We start from the raw sequence: 19,800 nt of genomic DNA, 5'->3' as shown, positions 1-19,800 counted from the left end.
CAAATAAGTGAATAAGTGTCTTATACTGTAGCCAAGACATTGGCTGCATCAGGTAGTGGAAATCCTTTCTTTTTTTATCTTATCACGGCATGAATGTTTACAGTGTCTCACAAACACTGCAAAACGATTAGTGTTTTACAGACAGATTTGCAAAGATTTACTGACCAGATCTACCCTAAAAACTGAGTTTCAGCAATTCCAATGACATCTATTGTAAAAGCTTGTTTCTAAAGAAAAGATATTAGACTAGACACATTCTTTGCATTCAGTTGATTTAAACTCTACTGACTGATTTAATACTTTTCTTTTTATTTCTCTTTATTTACTGATTTGATGATTCGGTACTACATACTAAAAACATTTTCCTAGATGTATTCATTGATAGGTTCAATTACAGTTCATAAAGAAGTATTTATTTATATACTGATGTACTCGAGTATATAAATTTGTAACAATCAGAGAAGTGTGACATCTGTGAAAATACTGGTCAAAAAGTCATATCTGAATGCAGAAGGCTATAATGTCAAACTGAAACTATAACCAATGTGTAAAGCAACATTACAGCACATTTTATGTTATATAAATACAGTAATAAGTACAGTGGAAAGATGTTGTCCTTTATTATGATGAAAATGCAGACTTATTTTAGAAGAATTTTAATTTTTTAGCCATAGTATGCAATGTAACAGACTTTTAACACATTGAAGGTGCCAGAGTATGCTATACTTGTAGTGTTTCTGCTTGCAGCTGGTCTCTAGTGTGCAACTTAGTTGTAGTTGCAGTGCACAAACTAGTATTTGTTGCATTTTTAAGATGTATTATATTTTGAAGTTCATAAGTAAAAATCGGCCTTGAGGATTCATTTGATTTGTATGTTGTGATAACAGCTTTTTTTTTTTTTTGCTATAGTCTGTCCTCTACTTTTCTCCTGCTGTGGGATGATAATTGTGTGTCCAGGTCTCTGCAGGAGGGGCAGAAATATCTAATCCTCTGAAGAGTTCACACGCTTTGGGCTCTGCTCCCCCTTCTAAGGCCTGTCCTGCACCCACTTCAGAGCTAACGAGACACGGCAGCTTCTCACAGAAAAATGCTTTGAACAAAGAGTCCCATGTTTCAATTGCAAACAAACATTTACTATCAGAATTTGATCAGTTTTACTTTTTTCTTTATTTTTTGCTATGGTATTTGATTCCTGACCAAGATCTCATTCAGCAGCTTTAATCTCAAAACTCTTGACATGGAAAGAAGCAAAATACACTGTTCCTGCAATTAGACATACTGTACATGTTGTGCAAGCTATTTTCTGGAAGGGGTTTTACTGCGATTAGAGGGTAAAAATTGAGGGGGAGCATGACGAAATATGTTTAGGGCATGGTTAAGTGTTTGCCTCAAGTGTTGCTTTTGTTTATTTTTCTGTTTTCTCTCTAGCAGACAGTTCACCCAGACACTCGTTTACTTTCCCTGGAGGTGAGACAAAAGTGTGATGTCACATTTCATTCATTATACACAAAACATGCTATTACTCCTACACAAAGTACACAGCTGCCCATCTGTAATCACCCACGTTAGATTTTCTGTTGGTGTTCACCTAAAATGCCCTTGTGATTATCAGATAGAGGGTTTAACATTTAAAGATGGCAAAAACGCATATCAATAAAGCGGCCACTTCAGAGTCGGCCATTTGCGGTGACCTCTAGAAGGTTTTCCCTCAGGAGCTTCCCTTTGGGACCTCCAAATCGAGGTGTGGTGTGTGGTCTTGTAAGAGCTATTTCCTCTGATAAACAGAGAGGTTGATTGAAGTAGAAATACTAAAGTTAGTCCCAGCAGGCTGTTTTGTTCTTGAGGTGTTTCCTGTAGCAGCTACTATGCCTCATTTGCTCTGTGTGTGTATGTGTGTGTATGTGAGAAAGAGAGAGCGGGAGAGAGTGCATATTTTAATGTGTGTGATATAAGTGTATGCTCAGAATTTTCGACATCCTGCCTTTCTCCTCCCTCTCTGTGGCTGAGCACCACAGGGGAACTGTATGCTCTGAGTGATACTATTTATATGCATGTGTTTCTGGGCTTGATCCCTCGATATAAAAGCTGTTTCACCATAACACAATTCCAATGTCTGTAATGATCATTTCTGGTGATAATGCCAGTGGAGTTAAACAGTGTTGACTCTCATGGTTAGATGGTAATACAACAATCAGACATAGCATTAGAACCACTGAGAGGTCAAGAGAATAATATTAGTTATCTTTTTACCATGGCACCTGTGCAAGGGTGGGATATTAGACAGTAAAATATAGTACATTAGTCAGAACAGTACAGTCAGTATTCAAAACGGATGTGTTGAGAAATGGGAAGACAGTGGATGAAGCAGTGGATGAAAGTGATGAATCATGTTTTCTTTTACATCATTTGTGTCACTTACCTGAGAAAGAGTTGCCTCCAAGATGCACTAATAGGAGGAGGTGCGCTGGTCAGATGAAGTGTGATGCTCTGGGAAATATTTTGCTAGGAAACTTTGTATCACCTTCTTAAAACTGTTCACAGCAACAGAATTCCCCAATGGCAGTAGCCTCTTTCAGAAAGATAATGCTCCACACCACACTGCAAAAGTAATCAAGATGTTGACTTGGCCTGTAAATTCCCTAGATCTGAATCTGATCTAGTATCTTTCAGATGTGTTGGACAAACAGGCCTTATTTAGCAACTTACAGGACAATAAATCTGTTGCTAACAGATTGGTGCCAGATACCACAACGCACCTTCAGAGCTCAGGTGTAGTCCATGCTGCTATGGGTCAGAGCTGTTTTGACACAAGAGGGACCAAATTGTAATGTAATTTTATCGTTGTATGTACAGTTGAAACCAGTTATTTACATACACTTCAGAAAAAAACACAAAAAATGTATTTCTTTACTGTCCTACATTAAATCAGAGTAAACTATTTCTGTTTTAAATCAATAAATATTAACATATTTTTTGCATTTGTTAAATGTCAGAATCGAGCGAGGGGGAATTTTTATGTATTTTTATTATCACTTTCATCAAAGTCAGAAGTATACATACACTAAGTTTATCGTGCCTTTAAACAAGCGCTTAAGAAGCCTCTGATAGGTTAATTGATTCCATTTGAGTTAATTGGTGGCACACCTGTGGATGCATATAAAGGCACACCTCAAACACAGAGCCTCTTTCTTTGACATCATGGGAAAATCAAGAGAAATCACCACCAAGACATCAGAAAAATAATTGTTGACCTCCACAAGTATGACTCATCCTTAGGTGCAGTTTCCAGATGTCTGAAGGTCCCACGTTCATCGTTCAGACAATAATACGCAAGTATAAAAAACATGGGAATGTACAACCATCATACCGCTCAGGAAGGAGACGGATTCTGAGTCCCAGAGAGGAACGTTTTCTGTTGCGAAATGTGCAAATCAACCCCAGAACAATAGCAAAGGATCTTGTGAAGATGCTGGCTGAAACTGGTAAGACAGTGTCATTATCCACAGTAAAACGAATACTGTACCGCCATGAGCTGAAAGGTTACTCTGGGAGGAGAAAGCCATTACTTCAAAACCACCATAAAAAAGCCAGACTACAGTTTGCAACTGCACATGAGCTAAAAAATCTTAATTTCTGGAGACATGTCCTGTGGACTGACGAAACAAAAATTGAACTGTTCGGCCATAATGATAAACGGTATATTTAGAGGAAAAAGGGCGAAGCTTTGAAGCCTCAGAACACCATCCCAACTGTCAAGTATGGGAGTGGTAGTATAATGTTGTGGGGCTGCTTTGCTGCAGAAGGGACTGGTGCACTTTACAAAATAGATGGCATCACGAGAAAAGAAATGTATGTGGATATATTAAAGCAACATCTGAAGACATCAGCCAGGAAGTTAAAGCTTGGGTGCAAATTGGTCTTCCAAATTGGTCTTCCAATGACCCCAAGCATACCTCCAAATTAGTTACAAAGTGGCTTAAGGACAACAAAGTCAAGGTATTGGAGTGGCCATCACAAAGCCCCGATCTAAATCCCAAAGAAAATTTGTGGGCGGCACTGAAAAGGCGAGTGCGAGCAAGAAGGCCTACAAACCTGACTCAGTTACACCAGTTCTGTCAAGAGGAGGCCAAAATTCCAGCAAACTATTGTAGAAAGCTTGTGGAAGGATACCCAAAACGTTTGGCCCAAGTGAAACAGTTTCGGGGCAATTCCACCAAATACTAAAGAAGTGTATGTATACTTCTGACTTTGATAAAAGTGATAATAAAAATACATAAAAATTCTCCCTCGCTTGATTCTGACATTTAACAAATGCAAAAAATATGTTAATATTTATTGATTTAAAACAGAAAAAGTTTACTCTGATTTAATGTAGGACAGTAAAGAAAAAAAGCTTTTGTGTTTTTTTCTGAAGTGTATGTAAATATCTGGTTTCAACTGTACATAGGTTATAACAGTAACTACCTTTACATTTACATTAAATTTAAAATTAAAATGAATGACCTTAAAAATAAATAAAAGTTGTAAAAACAAAAAAGTCTCTCTTTAGATGTAAATTCCTTAATGTCAACAGACACTCATAAAAAGCATTTCTCTGCAGGCCATACTGTGCATGGTTACATGTTCATGTTTAGCCATTTGACATAACATTTGATTTCATTTTTATTTTTTTATATACAGGCATTCCCATACCAGCTTCTGTTTTTTTTATTTTATTACAGCTTTAAATCTTATATCTCTTAACTGTTGTACATTCGGCACTGAAGACTTCCACAAAACACCTTATCAATGAATATACATTTTATTTATTAAACAACATTTTTCTCTATTTGTTATGTGGTTTAGATGAGTCATTTTAAATAGAGTATAGAATGAGTGTAACCCTTGATTTGAATAGCACCAGGAAGTACTGTAAGAGCTATGCTGTTAAAGAATTTTAAATATTATGAAATATTATGAGAATATTGTTCTAATTAAAGATGCTTAATTTGGTTATTGCATTCAATGGCTACAGATTGGCTGCAGTAATCCCCCCCCCCCCACATGTGCAATACCAGTGAGGTAAATGTTATATAAGCTGTTATCATTTGGGGTTAATTAATGTTTCCTAACACTGATATTGATAGTGTTGCTGGCCATGTGCTCAATGTGGAAGTTTAACTCCATGAAGTTGTGTTAGCATCCCTGGAGGCATCAGCATGGAGAGAGTGGTTTCTCTGGTAGCGGCTGTGGTTAGAATTGTGGTTAAGAGGAGGGGACTGGTGTTGAAAGACTGTTGAAGCCTGATTGCTGAAAAACAGACTGTCTTACACATGTATTTTATATTGTCTCATTCTTACATAGCTCTGGATAAAATAAAAAAATACCAACCCTTCTCTGGCAGTTAAGCTTGCATACTGTAATGAAAGCCATATAAATATATATATTTATAAATTAAAATGTGGTGTATCAGGATTTTGGAAACACTGATAAAGTGGTGAGAATACACCATAAACAGGGACACACATGAACACACACAGACATGGGGAGACCATGTTCTGCACAAATGGTAACCTGAGCACAGGATTGAACAGGACACCCATGCCCTTTTTACCACTTTGCTAATATTTTAGAAAACTGGGATGACAGACCGGATTGCAGAACTAATGCTCATTTGTCTGCCCTCTACTCTTACTTTAAAACTTTACTGCATCTGACTTTTTGTCCCAGAGCCTGTTGATTTACATCTGACCACCAAGTTACTCAGGGAAACCAAGACTTCAGATTACCAAACCAATCTCTTTAAAGGGACTCTGAATTGGGTTTCCAGAGAATCAGGAAGTTGTCTGTTCCTTTTTTTTTATTTTGCGCATGGCTTGTTTCTTTGAAACTGTGCACAATTCATATTTCTTAAAGAGCTGCTTCAAGGATTAATTGGCTGTGCATTCTGAGATGCTTTTCTACTCACCATGGTTTTAAAGAGTGGTTATATGAGGTACTGTAACATTCATGTTAGCTTGAAACAGTCTGGATATTCTTATACAACCTTTCTCAAAGGAATTTCTGCAACAGAACTGCAACCCACTGGAGCTGTATTGCTTTTTGCACCATTTGTTGTATACTCTAGAGCAATCTAGATGCCCAAACCATAGTGACATTTGATTTGGCCCACCATGCCATTTATGAAAAAGGTGGAAAAAGTAAAAAATTAACACAGATCTTTATTTTTAATTTAACACTTTTGTTGTATTTTCAAGAAATAAAAAAAACTTTGGCAGCATCTACCGCAGACTTTTAGTCTAAATTTAATTCAGTGTAAACTGAGAAGCAAACTAACAGACTCTCACCTACATTATATCCTGTCTCCCATTAAAGGTCACTGATATTACAAGCATATGGCTGTATTGCTTATAGCCTGAATAGCTGTATTAGACACTGAAATCTAATGTACTATAAATGGCAATGTTTTAATATTTTTATTGTCCTAGAAAACTTACAGAGTAATGTTGTTTTTTTACTTAAAAGTAAATCTTTTTAAATCATGAATGATGGGTACCATGACCACTTTTACACTTGCTTTACAGTTACAGTTTGGAATAATACAACATTTACTTTTGTCCCACTGTCCTCAGTCAAGTTTGATTTTTTGCCCTTCATTGGAAGAAGTTTGGGCATCTCTGCATACTGTTGTATGTGAAAATTCCAAGAGATCTGAAAGTGAAAGTCAATGTGCTCGCATTTTTTTCACAAATTTTGTTTGATGTTGGATGATCTAAGGCTCTTAACTTGTATATTTATGTGTTTATGTGCTGCACTGCTGCCACATAAGTGAGGATAATATAATTATAGAATAATTATACAATGTATTTGTGTGTGTGTGTGTGTGTGTGTGTGTGTGTGTGTGTGTGTGTGTGTGTGTGTGTGTGATGGATATGAAATATGAATTTTTTCCATGATATACTTTTATAAGACTACATATTTTTCAAGTAATGAAGTTCCATCCATCATTATAGCTTTTGTTTCCTGACCTTTCCGGAATAACATGAGCCTCTTTGCTTTTCTTATAAATAGCTTGTAAATCACTGAGGCCTCCTGGTCATGTAATATTCCAGCCAGTGGGATACACACAGTCTGGACCTAGTGCTTTGAAACCTCTGTCAATAATCAACATAGAAGTTAAGAACCTGGGTCTAGACCAGAGCTCGGCACTGGTTAAACTTTGACCCTTGAAAAATGCAAAGGAAGGAATTACAATGCCTGATGCATGTATAATACAGACTTCCCATGCTTTTTGAGGAGAATCACACAGAAAGTGTGTTGGTGTGTGTGTGTGTGTGTGTGTGTGTGTGTGTGTGTGTGTGTGTGTGTGTGTTTCCTTTCCACTGTTAACAATGAAACTCAGGAAATATGTCAGGACAAAGCCCAGACAGCCAGGCTTTTGTTCTCACTGAGTGCTGTCGTGGGGAGAGAGTGAGATTTTAGCACTGTGCACATAAGAAGTCTTCTGTTTGGATCCGACCGATACCCAGAGCTGCTTCAGATCGAGGTGTGTGTCTGACCGGAGCATCGAAACGAGTGGTGCAATGTCCCTTTGGCTGGTGAGTCTTAGCTATCGCTTTCAGGCAGTGAAACAAACCTGCAGTCTTTGTTAAATATGTTACACTATTTTGTAGTAGATCAGGAACTGTAAATATATCACCCTGCTGAATATTTCGAATTTTTTTTACTCAAAGTGAAACTTTATTTTGCTTCAGCACAGGATGCAGACGAACTTGATACAAGACTCACTTGTTATGAGGGGCTTTTCCTTATTTACTCCAAAACACAAAAAAAGATGGAGTCATTTAAGAAATAACATTATGATGATGATATATTGGCACACAACGTGTTATCTGTGAGAGGTTCCTCCCCTGAAGCAGTGTTTTTAGCTCTACACAAAATTTTTCTTTCATGTGACAGAAGACAAAAGTGTTGTCAAATTGCTCCAAGCCTCGACTTGTTGATGAGGCATTCTCTGGAATGCCTCTTCAGTGAAACACAGGCTGGCGGCAGACTGTTTGTGTATAAAACGACCGATCGAAATCAGACACTGTAAAAAAATTTAAATAAAAAATTCATAAAAAGTCACTGGGTAAAAACTTTTTCTGGGAAAATTGGAAAATAGGAACATCTAAAGAGTTTGGTCTGTATCATGGCTGGTGTTGGGAATGGTTCTCTAGGGGGCACCCAGTTTCCAGGAATCCCAAATTGTGTGCTGATTTGTTGTAAAAAGGGGATGAGATTTCATGAGCAGTTACAGTCTGTAAGATCTTTAGTTTGAGACAAGTTAATCAAATTATCTCAATGGACTTACCAACAATTTTTCAGAATCGCAACATATAAAATTAACAACTCTTTTGAAATCTGGTTTCATAAATTTGTATGTAACTTGTATATGCTGATATGATTAAATCTGATATATATCTTCAAATATATAACATGCCGTATTATCTAGCAGTGTTTGAAGTGAAAAAGATTTATATGTATGCTTTCAAACAACCATTTTTAATCTATCTGTTGAATAGCACCCCTTCAGGGAACCCTTATTAAATTTATCTCCTAAGATAATTGGTTTTGACTAATCTATTGCCAAGTCAACTTGGAAGGAAGCAGTTACTAAATTGTGTGACTGAATGCAGAGTTATATTACAGTACAATGCCAAAAGCAACAGTTGTTTAATTTTCAAACTTTAGAACCTGAGACACTTGTGCCTTTTTATAGCTATTATAGACCTCAAATATGATTGTTGGTCATGCTGTATTAGTTATAAACATCTCTGACTGCCAATGGCCGAAAGGGAAAGCATCAATCTAATATAATACACAATTTTACAAAGGTTGATATGTTGGCAGACCAAAAGAGAGAAGACAGACTGTTGAAAAGGTGATACCTTTGAAAATGCTTTAGCTAAGTTGTTTTTCTTGCTTTTGGTGCTTTTGTGTTGAAAATGCTGAGGAATGGATTCCTGATTTCAGTGTCTTCAAGTCATTTAAATTGTCCATTAGTGTTTTGAAGTCATCTTTATGCACAGTTCCAGCTATAGGGGCCTGCAAGTAAAGCGTGACTGCACAATTAAAACGTGTTTACACAGACGCATTTGGCTTGAGGTGCTGTCACTAAGCACAGGGCTTTGTGGAAGCAAATCTGGGATTGAAATAATACACATTTGTTCATGGTCACTGAACTGCATTGCAGAGCAACTGACCAAAACAATGACTTCTAAAATATCTTCTGGTTGGGAGATGAAAAGGATGTCTGTTTCTTTGACTCTAATGGCAAATGTCAAATAAATGCACATTGCTTGTTGTGTGTGTTAGTCCAAATGTGCTATCTAACAGTATACTGAACCAGTTTCCCGTTAATTCTACATGAATATTTGCTACTGTCCTTTCCAAGAGGATTTTTTGGCCTTTCTAAAATCCCAGCATTCATTTACCAGACAGTCAAAAACAAGTCCCTGGTCAAACAATCATTTGAAAAATGTAGTTGTCACCTTTTTTTACCCTCCTTTTTTATCTAATGATCTGTTCATAGAATGATTGAAAATATCCATGTCCAATCCAAAAATATTATGAGAACACAGGGGCACCCCAGCCAAGTGTGGTAGTGATTTTGCCCGTATGTATGGACTGTTAAGTAAAATTGCTTCGACTATTAATGAGTATGAGCAATGTGTGGGAATTAAATGGCATACCTTCCAAGAGAGTTTTTAGCATGACCCCCCAGCTGTGATATTTTAATCACTCACATCTATCATTGTGTTAGACATAAAACATCTTACTATTTACAAGAAATATGGTGATGAATTTCATAAGTTTCCTAAAAGCGGTCAACTTCTAGAAGCCAATTGTTTTGGATAACCTATGAGACATTTCTTGGTAGTGGATTTAGACTTTTGAACCTGAGTTTTTGATAAACCAATAAAAATATTAAAAGTGTTTGGTATTAATATTTATTTGTATATATTAATAAAATCACCTTTTATTGTACTGCATTTTGTTATGCTGCTTTTAATGTATTACATGTTACCTTTGATTTTCACATTTGATTCAAACTTAGGTAACCTCAGTATTTCAAACAACATTCTGGTTCCCTTTGCAAACACCCACAGGCTCGCATAACAATGGAAGCTCCTTAATGGCTTTTTTTTTTTCAGCCCTTCCTCTTGGCTAAGAGGATTGAGGACTGAGAGTGTTTATTAAAAGGTGAAGAGGTTGGAGTTGACCAGTGCAGCAAATGTGAGGTGGGCTTTTCATTGCCCTGGCATTAGGAGATCATTAAACAACATAGCATAGATGTCAGGATCAAATATCCAGTTAACTGTTCAACTACTATTATATTTAATTTAGTTCCTGCATTCCAGACTCAATTGATGATAATGTAGGTCTTCTTTACTCCTTGTGAACCCTGACTCTGCAGAAGCTTATATGGTCAAGTTCCTGCTATCTGTGTTGTTAGTCTCCATTCAGTGTTGGGTTTAAGGCAGCTCTGTTTAGATAGAAAGAGGAAGGAAGGGCTCTGAGAGCCATCACTGTGTTCTGGGAATATTCTTAGCAGAGATCCTGGGCAAGGGGAGGTGGATTCCAGTGTTTTCATCTCTCCCAGGCTTTGTACACAGCCCTATAAACTGCAGAGAATTGTCCAATTTGGGACAAAGGAAGGCCAATTAAAGTTTCATTCAGTAGCCAGTGCAGTCTAGGCTACTTGGGTTAATCCTTTTTCTTCTCCTGCCATCCTGTCTTCTCTTCTTCTTTTATACACTCTGTCTCTGCGTGCCCTTAATTGAAAAAAGCTATTACATTAGTCTTTTCAGGACTAAGCTATTAAATTACTCCTCTAACCACAATAAAGAGGAGATTATGAAATTTGTATTGCTTGAAAGATTAACTTGAAACTTGTTTAATTTAAAATTGTAAAATGTATACGTATATTGTAAAATCGCTCTTTATCTGTTTCTAGACATTTGATTCCAGGCCATTTTCATGTTCTGAAACTGTCTGCTTGTATTTACACAACCTGCAATGTGTACAAATGTATTGACATTTGATTTCTCCAAATGGCTTCAGGAATCAATACGAGAAAGCGGAAAGGCTAAACCTGGTCATTAATCACTTGTCATGCATTGAAGCTTTCCGTTGGAGCACTTATTTGTAATTAAGTGAATAACCTAGCATTGAGCTGTACACATGGATGGTTAGCCTCTTCTTAATCACTCCTTCTAGACTGCTTCAAAAACCAAGATTTATCCTTAGCTTTTTTTTTTTTTTATACAGACCTCAGCCATGAAATATAGCTGCTATCCTGAGCCCCTTTGGGTGTTTTCAACCATCTCAAGTGTGCACATTTATAATGCAAGCATACCACATGATGTCACGGAGAGCACGCTATTGTATTGACAGCTGAATTATGGAGGAAAATAAAATCTCCATGGGCTGCTTTTTCATTCTTGTTAAAATCCAAACCTCCAGACAGGAAATGTACAGAGACGAGTTAGCATGTATGTTTTTTTTTTTATTTACATTCATGGGAAGGATTGTTGCCTAATTCTGAGAATAGGATAAGACACACACACAAAAGGAAGACATTAAATTTCACTGAGCACACACATCTCATTTAGCTGACTGACTACTTATATAACACGATCCCATATCCCTTAATGCAAGTACATCAGATGCTAATTAAATGATTAATTGGAAAGTTGCAAAGCTACTTATGCCACAATATTGCTGAGCAGTCAGTTGCACCTACTGCATCTAAAATGAACTGTTGCCATGATCATTCCAGTGAGGTTCAATAATGTATGATGGTCATGATGTTTCAGTAAAACCAAAGTAGACTGGAGAGATGAAATGAGCCCTTGACTGTTTATTGCCTTTTTACAGTGCTTTTACATTCTCTAATATGATTGGTCAAGTAAAGATTTTCGTTTTAGAATTTTGATGCAAGAATTTGTGACAGAAAATAAAACAATCTGTTTTTGTTTGTTTTATTTCTGCATTTTTGTTTATGAAAAAACAAATAAATAACAAAAAAACATTTGCTATAAAATTATTGTATTAGTATTAGTATATTAGTAGTGTAAAATAAATGACTACAGGTTCATCATGGACCTAAGAATGAATAAATAAATGAAGTAATTACTCAATTATTGAATGTATAAATAAATAAAAAATTCCAAAAGCTTGTTTGAATAAACAAACTAGCTTATCTAATTAACTTTGCCCGATGCTTCATTTTAAATAGAAATAGAGCTCCAAAGATGGCTAAAATGGCTGTCATCTGCAGCTTCCTTTTCTGGCAATGTAGACTGCTGCAGTGCAGAACTGTCATATGATAGCAACTGAGGAGCTCTTTTTAAATATTATAAAATGGCTGTGTAACCATCCAACTTTTAATGTGTTTTGGTCATTGTGTGTTATCACTCACTTCACAAATACTGAAGTACACTTTACAAATTTCAGCTAGGAACATGCATATTATATATATTTGAAAATGTTTCTGTATTTACTTTTACTTCTTTATTTATGGTTCCTCAGCTACTGTTGCTTCACTGAACAGCTGCAGCCCTGGCTACTTCTCCAAATGTCTACCTTCCTCTGATTATCGTCCACACAATGCCTCTGAAACATCTGTGCAGTAACATTTCAAAACAGCAGAGTTTCTAAAATCAAACAATGTTTTATTTCTGTATTTGTTTTAGAGTAGGAAGCACATGTCTTCCACACCCATTTATATAAAAAAATGGAAAAAGTGCTGATCTTTTTTTCCTCAGAGCATATAAGAGATATGTGCTGACTTTGATGTCCTTTCTAGAATGATCTATCAAACAAGCATGTGCGCCACATTTTCCAGTCGTCACAAAAGACAGCGTAGCTGTCACAGCTTTCCTCACATCGTTTGGCTTAAAGTGTGCAGAGTTTCCTGAAAACCAGTGGAGGCAAGGAAAACAGGATAGAGAGGAGAGATCCACCCAGGCCAGGGTTCACACATGTTTTATGACTGTGTCTCCTTTCACTTCCCTTTACAGCAAATAGAACCATAGCTTGTAGGATTTTATCACTGGCACATGCAGAGACTAGGTAAAGACATGGTTTGATTGACGAGTCCCCAAAGACTTCGCCAATAAAAATTTATTTATTTACTTTTCCAATGGAACTAATTCTGCATACTGCACTGCAGGAACTAGGCTGAATCATGTTAGGCTAATTTTTCTTTCCTTTAGGCTAATGTTCCGTATCCAATATTTACATAAATAGGATGCCAATGTCCCGTTATATGCATTCTGCCTGATATTGTTTGTGATTTTGTGAATCTATTGTTTAATTACTATATCTCACCCTTTTATGTGGATTGTATGTAGCTTTGAAGATGTTGGTGCTGCTACTGGCACAGACCCATAGCTTCTCTATCTCCTCCAGACACTCCTACCATATTAGTCACACCCTGTCACAACGCTCTCCAAAAATCTGTCTCTTAGCTATTGTTTAAGGCTTATTGAAGCAGCAGCTTACTCAAGGCAGTTTATCACCCGCCTCAAACACTGACACCACCCATCCAATCACCAAAACTCTAGAGTGAAAGCACTAAACTCTCCCTTTCATACTCTTTCTATAGAACATGATTTTAAAGAAGATTTTTAGTGTTTGATTTGCAGCTCTTTGCAGTGTACAGCAGTAGATGCATGAAGGAAGAAGAACAGAAACTATATGAACTATTAGGTGATTAAATTATAAGGTTAAATAGGCTGGTCAATTATACATTACCAAGTCTCTGTTGTGAAGATGTTAACTACTGATAGTGGTGGAAAAAACAGAGAGATGGTAAGTAAATTGAGGCAAACTACCTTACCTACCTAAATAACACAACAATGCATTTATTTTTTTTGCATGTTTTTATTTAAGTGTGCATGAATGGAGTTTTTTTATTACACTATATACTTTATATAATACTAATGAACTATTTATTAGTGTAAACCTTACATAAGAATTATGAGCCATATGCTGTTTGTTTCCGACACTGGTACTACGAAGCCCAAACCTGACAGCATGACAATGGATTATAACCAAGGTTTCTGAACTGTGCTCTTTGTAAAGCAGCACAAGTGGAATCTAGGCTTTTACTAGACTACAGTTCTGGCGTGAATTCTAGATAGTGTGAAAATGTTGAGAAATCCACAGTCATCCGTGGCTGCTAGCCAAGCAAAATTTGTTATGGTCTCTGTGTGGGTGAGATGGCATTACTTTCTTACTCTACTGTCAATCACAGCAGCTAGTAATGAACATCTCTGAGGTCACGGATGTGGCAGTGGGAGGATACCACTTCATTTGTTATAATGATATTTGTGCAAAACTAGCTAAACTGGTAATATTGCATTTACACAGATTGTATATAGTATCTATCCCCTTGACCCTTCTGTGGTTTTATTCACCACCCACACAAACGTTTTACAGTTTGATTTAATTAAATAACAGCTTAACATTTCTGTGTCTTCTAACTTTCTTTGAAATTCGTTTGTCAGAGAAGTGCCCCCTTTGAGCGTTTTGGGCATCAGAGCAGGAAACTGACAAACATAGAACGGTGAGATTTAGTATTCCAGTCAGTTCTCTCTAAGCCACTTCCTCTCCTCCTCTTCATGAGCAACCATTACAGCACTGCGCTGGTCAATATCAGCCTGCCCTTACTGTGTAGTCTCTTAGATTAATCCAAGCTTTTAGTCTGACCGAGACAGGACTCCTGGGGCATCAGGGACAGGCATAAAAAAAAAAATCTTCATCCTTATAATTATAGTATGCTAATCTAATTACTACAGAAAGACACAGGTCAGTTATGTTGTGCATGGTTTGGACCAGTATGCCATCAATGATATTATTCTGATCCTGTTATCCAAAATAGAAATTTAATGTGGTTTTTTTTTTTTTTTTTTTTAGTTTGTGCAATGCAAGAAAATAATTATTGTTAAGTATTTGAGAGATTTATCTTAAGGTCATTGTGACCTTGCATTATGGCAGTTTTTTTCATTCTTTGTGTAGGGTTCAGCCTTTAAAACTTATAAGGCTTATTTTATGATCTTGAGAATGCATATGATTACATTAAAGAACATTGGTGTTCTTCATTTCATCATTTTGTGCAGTATTGTAGATTTAAAGCACACCAATTCACTCAAACCCACCTGTTCCACTCTCTGTTACCAATGACCTTCTTTTCACTGTCCTCACTATCCAGGTCATGCAGTCCTCATAGTGTCCCGTATGCAATCTTAGTCTTAGCACAATTTGCCTGTGGCGATTTTTTTTTAAAGCTACTGTATGCATTGTCCCTGCCCCCCTTTATTACTCTCTCTCAATCCATCTTTCTCTCAGTCTCTCCCCTCCCTCCTTCTGGTGTTCCTCATGCCGCAGTAGCTGTGGCTCAGCAGTAGAGACCCCATTTGGGATGCTGAGAGCTGCTGCAGAGGATTCTGTGGACTTCAGCCACACTTTAATCTCAGGCAGTTTCTCTGTGCTTGCTTTTTAGCATTCTGTGCATTACTTGTGTGGCGTATGGGGAAAAGGACTGAGTCGTTCTGTGAGCTGGTTCACAGATGCATTTCTAAAGCACTGAAGTGGAGTGGTTAAACTGAGCATTCGTGTTTGGATTGCTAAGGTGAAAGGGAAAAAAACGGGTACATGCAGGCATGACTCGTCTGAATTGGTGTCTGGCTTCATTTTTCAGCTGGTGGAAGTTTATGTTCTTTTGTTTTTTTCCTCTGAAGGTTCCCAGAAAGGAGACGGTAAGCCTGCACCTGTTTCACAACACAGCGTAGCACAATTATGTAAGAGGCTCGTAGGGCAGTAGTGTCTTTCTAAGTTAGGGCTAAACAAGCACTTTATTTAATATTTATTTACACTTGCTTATATATATATATATATATATATATATATATATATATATATATATATATATATATATATATATATATATATATATATATATATATATATGTGTTATTTTATTGGATATCATGATATTCCATAGCCAGAATTCCCAGGCAAACAATAATATAATATATAATAATATAATAATATTAGACTGAGTAAATGATTTAACTGTAAAAGGATTCAATAGGATTGATATAAAACCCTCAGCTCACAGTAAAATGTATAAACTTACAAGTTCAAGAAGAATTGGTCATTTTGATTTACAAGCCATACTTTAATATGCATTTAGTGCATATGGAAATTTCTATGACTCTTCATCTACTAGAATAATGTAGTATAATATAACTTATAAGGTTCCTATTACAGTGGATTCTTCATGGAACACTTCCTTAAGAAGAATCACAGTGCAGTAGGGTTCTACATAGAACTTTATGGTAAAAAAAAAAAAAAAATAAAACATATATATATATATATATATATATATATATATATATATATATATATATATATATATATATATATATATATATACTATATTTCATAGGAATGAACCAATTACATGCATTTCTGTCAGTAAGTTACATGAAAGTGAACAATCAATTAATGAAGCGCTTAAAGCAAATCAGGAAGCGAAGCATTTTCAGAAGGGTTCAAAATAAAAATAATTTTTTTGTACCCTGTGAGCAAACTGAAAACACGGCGTAACTGTAACTGTTGTCACCGTTCGACGATTCTAGTTTTTTATTGATCAAACAGAGACAGCAGTGGGTTCTGGTGAATATGGTGAATAAGTCAACTGGCAAATCTATAATCTTCCAATTATCCCTATTGTCTTCTGTATGGGCTCAAGCAGCTTTGTTTTATTATCATATCAGCCAGAACATTTAGGATCTTTGACCAGTCTATTATATTAACAAAATGGACCAAATAATAAAACTAGCTAGTTGGTTGTGATTTCCACATCTCTAAAATGTGACACCCTGACTATGCTTCATGGACCTTTTAGACTCTTAATTAAAGTACATAATTCTACGTTATGGAGCACTGTTGCACACTCATAATTAAATTGTTTATGCAGCCTCTTCAATATCCTTTGGTTTATCAATCTGAGGGAACCTAAAAGTTCTGTTTCTTTTCCACAAAAGCTTCCAACTGGAAGCAAATTTGTAATTTAAAATTGTTACACATCCATGACCTTTGAGTTACCTCTGATGAAAATTACACATTTGAGGCTACATTTATCTATAATCTGGAGAACAAAGGCATATACCATTTATTGAACCAGTGTATTGCATGAATTATTTTATCACTGGGAGCTTGTAATATTCCTGAATGGTATGACACATACTATTCATCTATGGAGTGTGATTTGTAAGCATCAGATTACATGTGTATACAGAATGAGATTCAAGAGAGAAAAGAGAGTGTGATAAGAAAATCAGACACCTTTATGAGACTGAACCAGGATATTACCTTGCCCTGCTATAAGCAAAGCAAAGCCTGATATCAGACAGCTAGTTGAATTGGTTTAACTGTTCCATGTTCACTGATGTGCATTATGAACTAATTTTAATGATGGTCATACACGTGAAGTGTTGTGGTATTCTATATATTTAATTCTATTTTTTATTTTATCACAGCTGTTTGGTTGATTCTGCTTGATTCTGATCACTGATTTAGTTTCTAACACCAGCCTGACAGTTGGTTTGATTACAAAATTTAAATTTGTTTGAATAGCATTTGTTTGAATATGTTTCTATAAAGGTCTTTCTTGGTGAAGGATCAATTGTTTATTCACTTACCATACACTTTAATAGGAATACCTTCTATTTGTGTAAGTATCCAATTAGTCAATCAAATGGCAGCAGCTCAGAGCATAAAATAACAAAGATACAGGTTAAGAGCATCGGTTAATCTTCAGACATCAAGCATACATTGGAATAGGAAAGCATGATTTCTTTGACTTTAATTATGTATACATTTGTATACATACTTTGATTATGTATACAAAGCTGCTGATCTCCTGAGAATTTCACACATGGCTTATTAGAATGTGTGACATTAGAATGGTGCGAAAATTGAAAAACATCCCGTGCATTAGAGGTCTTCCAGCTGAAACACTTTGTTGATTACTAAAATCAGAGGAGAAAGACCAGATTGGTTTGAGCTGACAGGAAGTCTTTAGCAACTCAACTAAGCACTCTTTACAAACATGCTGGACGGAATAGCATCTCAATGCATAACACATCAAGATTTGGGGTGATTGAGCTACTACATCAGAATACCACTTCAGGTTCAACTCCTGTCTGGAACAGAATCCCAGAAATTAGACAGTTGAAGACTGGAGAAAAGATTCCTGAATGCCTAAAAACCCATATGGATTTGAAGGTAGTCCTAAAAAGCTGGGCGGGGAGTGTAGCTTGGCAGATTGCTGTGTATTAATTTTATCTTGTTATAAAAATTAATCAGGGAATACATCATATCACTCATTTATTGATTATTTTTCTACAACAGCATATGCCTGGCCATGATTCATTTCTTGCTTAATTCATCTCTCTTTCTGTCTTTTTTCTCAAATTGTTCTTCATTCATCAGGTGCTAGATGGCATTTCCATGTGAGGATGTGCTGCAGAAAAAAAAATCCTGAAAACAATCATAGGATCTCAATTTATCCTCCAACTTTTATACTTAATTCTGATGGAATTTTAATGGAATGCTGCCACAAATCATTGTAGAATATTATGTTCCCTGTGAAATGGTTGGTCAGTTGTTTAATTAAATCCATGATTCTTAAGCACAGTTGGAATCAAGTCAATTGTAGTCACTGGCAATGTATTAGAGATAGAGAGTGGAAGAGAGAGAGAGAGAGAGAGAGAGAGAGAGAGAGAGAGAGAGAATGATGAAATTGAGGAGAGAGTAAGAAAGTGAATTATAGAGAGAGCGAGAAAGGGCGATTGCACTTTCAGTAATTAAAAAATGTAAGAGCTTCCTCTTACTGGCTGTCTATATGGATGCAGCAATATGATCTTTGCAAGCATTTCTCTGTAAGCGACAGATCAATCTTGGGGTATTGGCATTTTAATAGTAGGCAATGTCGTACTCTGCTGTCCTTATCATTGAGGTCGACAAAGCACTTTTTTTCTCATTAAATTAATGTCCTTGCACTCATTAAACCAGAGCCAAACACACCCACACACACACACACACACACACACACACACACAAGTGAGCATAAGTTTCTCTTATAGAGGGCGTCTGTAAGAGAAGAATCAAACTACAGAACAGGTATAAATGAACAAATAATTGTTTTAAATTTCTTGTCATTTGTGATTTTAATAGACCAGTCTGAAACTTAATTGGAAAAGTTATGCATTACTCTAATCAGATCCTTAAGGCACACTATACAGAATATTTATGTTTTGCAGGTAATATAATTATTGTCTATGGGTCTGTAGGCTTTAAAAGGTTAAATAGATTAGGCCAAATAATACATTTAAATGTTTAAATTATAGGGGTTTTTTTGTTTAGATTTATAACCATATGTCTCGTTTTTATTTTCATTAGAACAGAGCTATCTCACCCAAAATATTAAAAAAATGACAAAAAAAAAGTGTATATTACAATTGTTACTTTAATAATAGTATATAGGACCTCAGAAGCTACTGTGCTCCCTTCAGCTACTTTTGCTTTGCTCATAATAAGACTGACTTTGATTTTGGGAAAAATACCGTGTCTGATCCTTGATTATTATCCTAATTGAAGCTATTAAATCCATTAAATAATTACAAGATTTTAGCATCCAAAGTCCAAAGTAGCATCCAAGGTTATCTATCTATCTATCTATCTATCTATCTATCTATCTAT

General features: G+C 36.0%; 1 protein-coding gene across 14 annotated transcripts in view; it reads left to right on the top strand.

The window, feature by feature from the left end:
• tns1b (tensin 1b) overlaps positions 1–19,800 on the top strand; it is a 244,776-nt gene that overhangs the window by 35,109 nt on the left and 189,867 nt on the right. The window contains exon 1 of one of the 14 annotated variants that reach the window (XM_046844821.1): positions 7,426–7,577. The exons of 11 other annotated variants lie outside the window; for them this stretch is intronic. In XM_046844821.1, the coding sequence (XP_046700777.1) occupies positions 7,563–7,577 (15 nt within the window). In that variant the 5' untranslated portion in view covers positions 7,426–7,562. Of the gene's footprint in view, positions 1–7,425; positions 7,578–13,785; positions 13,840–15,565; positions 15,789–19,800 lie in introns of those variants that run through there. 2 more of the 14 variants (XM_046844818.1, XM_046844810.1) reach the window with 2 other exon arrangements.

The sequence above is a fragment of the Silurus meridionalis genome, chromosome 3 (genome assembly GCF_014805685.1).
Source record: "Silurus meridionalis isolate SWU-2019-XX chromosome 3, ASM1480568v1, whole genome shotgun sequence".
Taxonomy (NCBI): domain Eukaryota; kingdom Metazoa; phylum Chordata; class Actinopteri; order Siluriformes; family Siluridae; genus Silurus; species Silurus meridionalis.
Note: the sequence above shows the minus strand (reverse complement) of the source record. Positions and strands in the feature narration are given on the sequence as shown.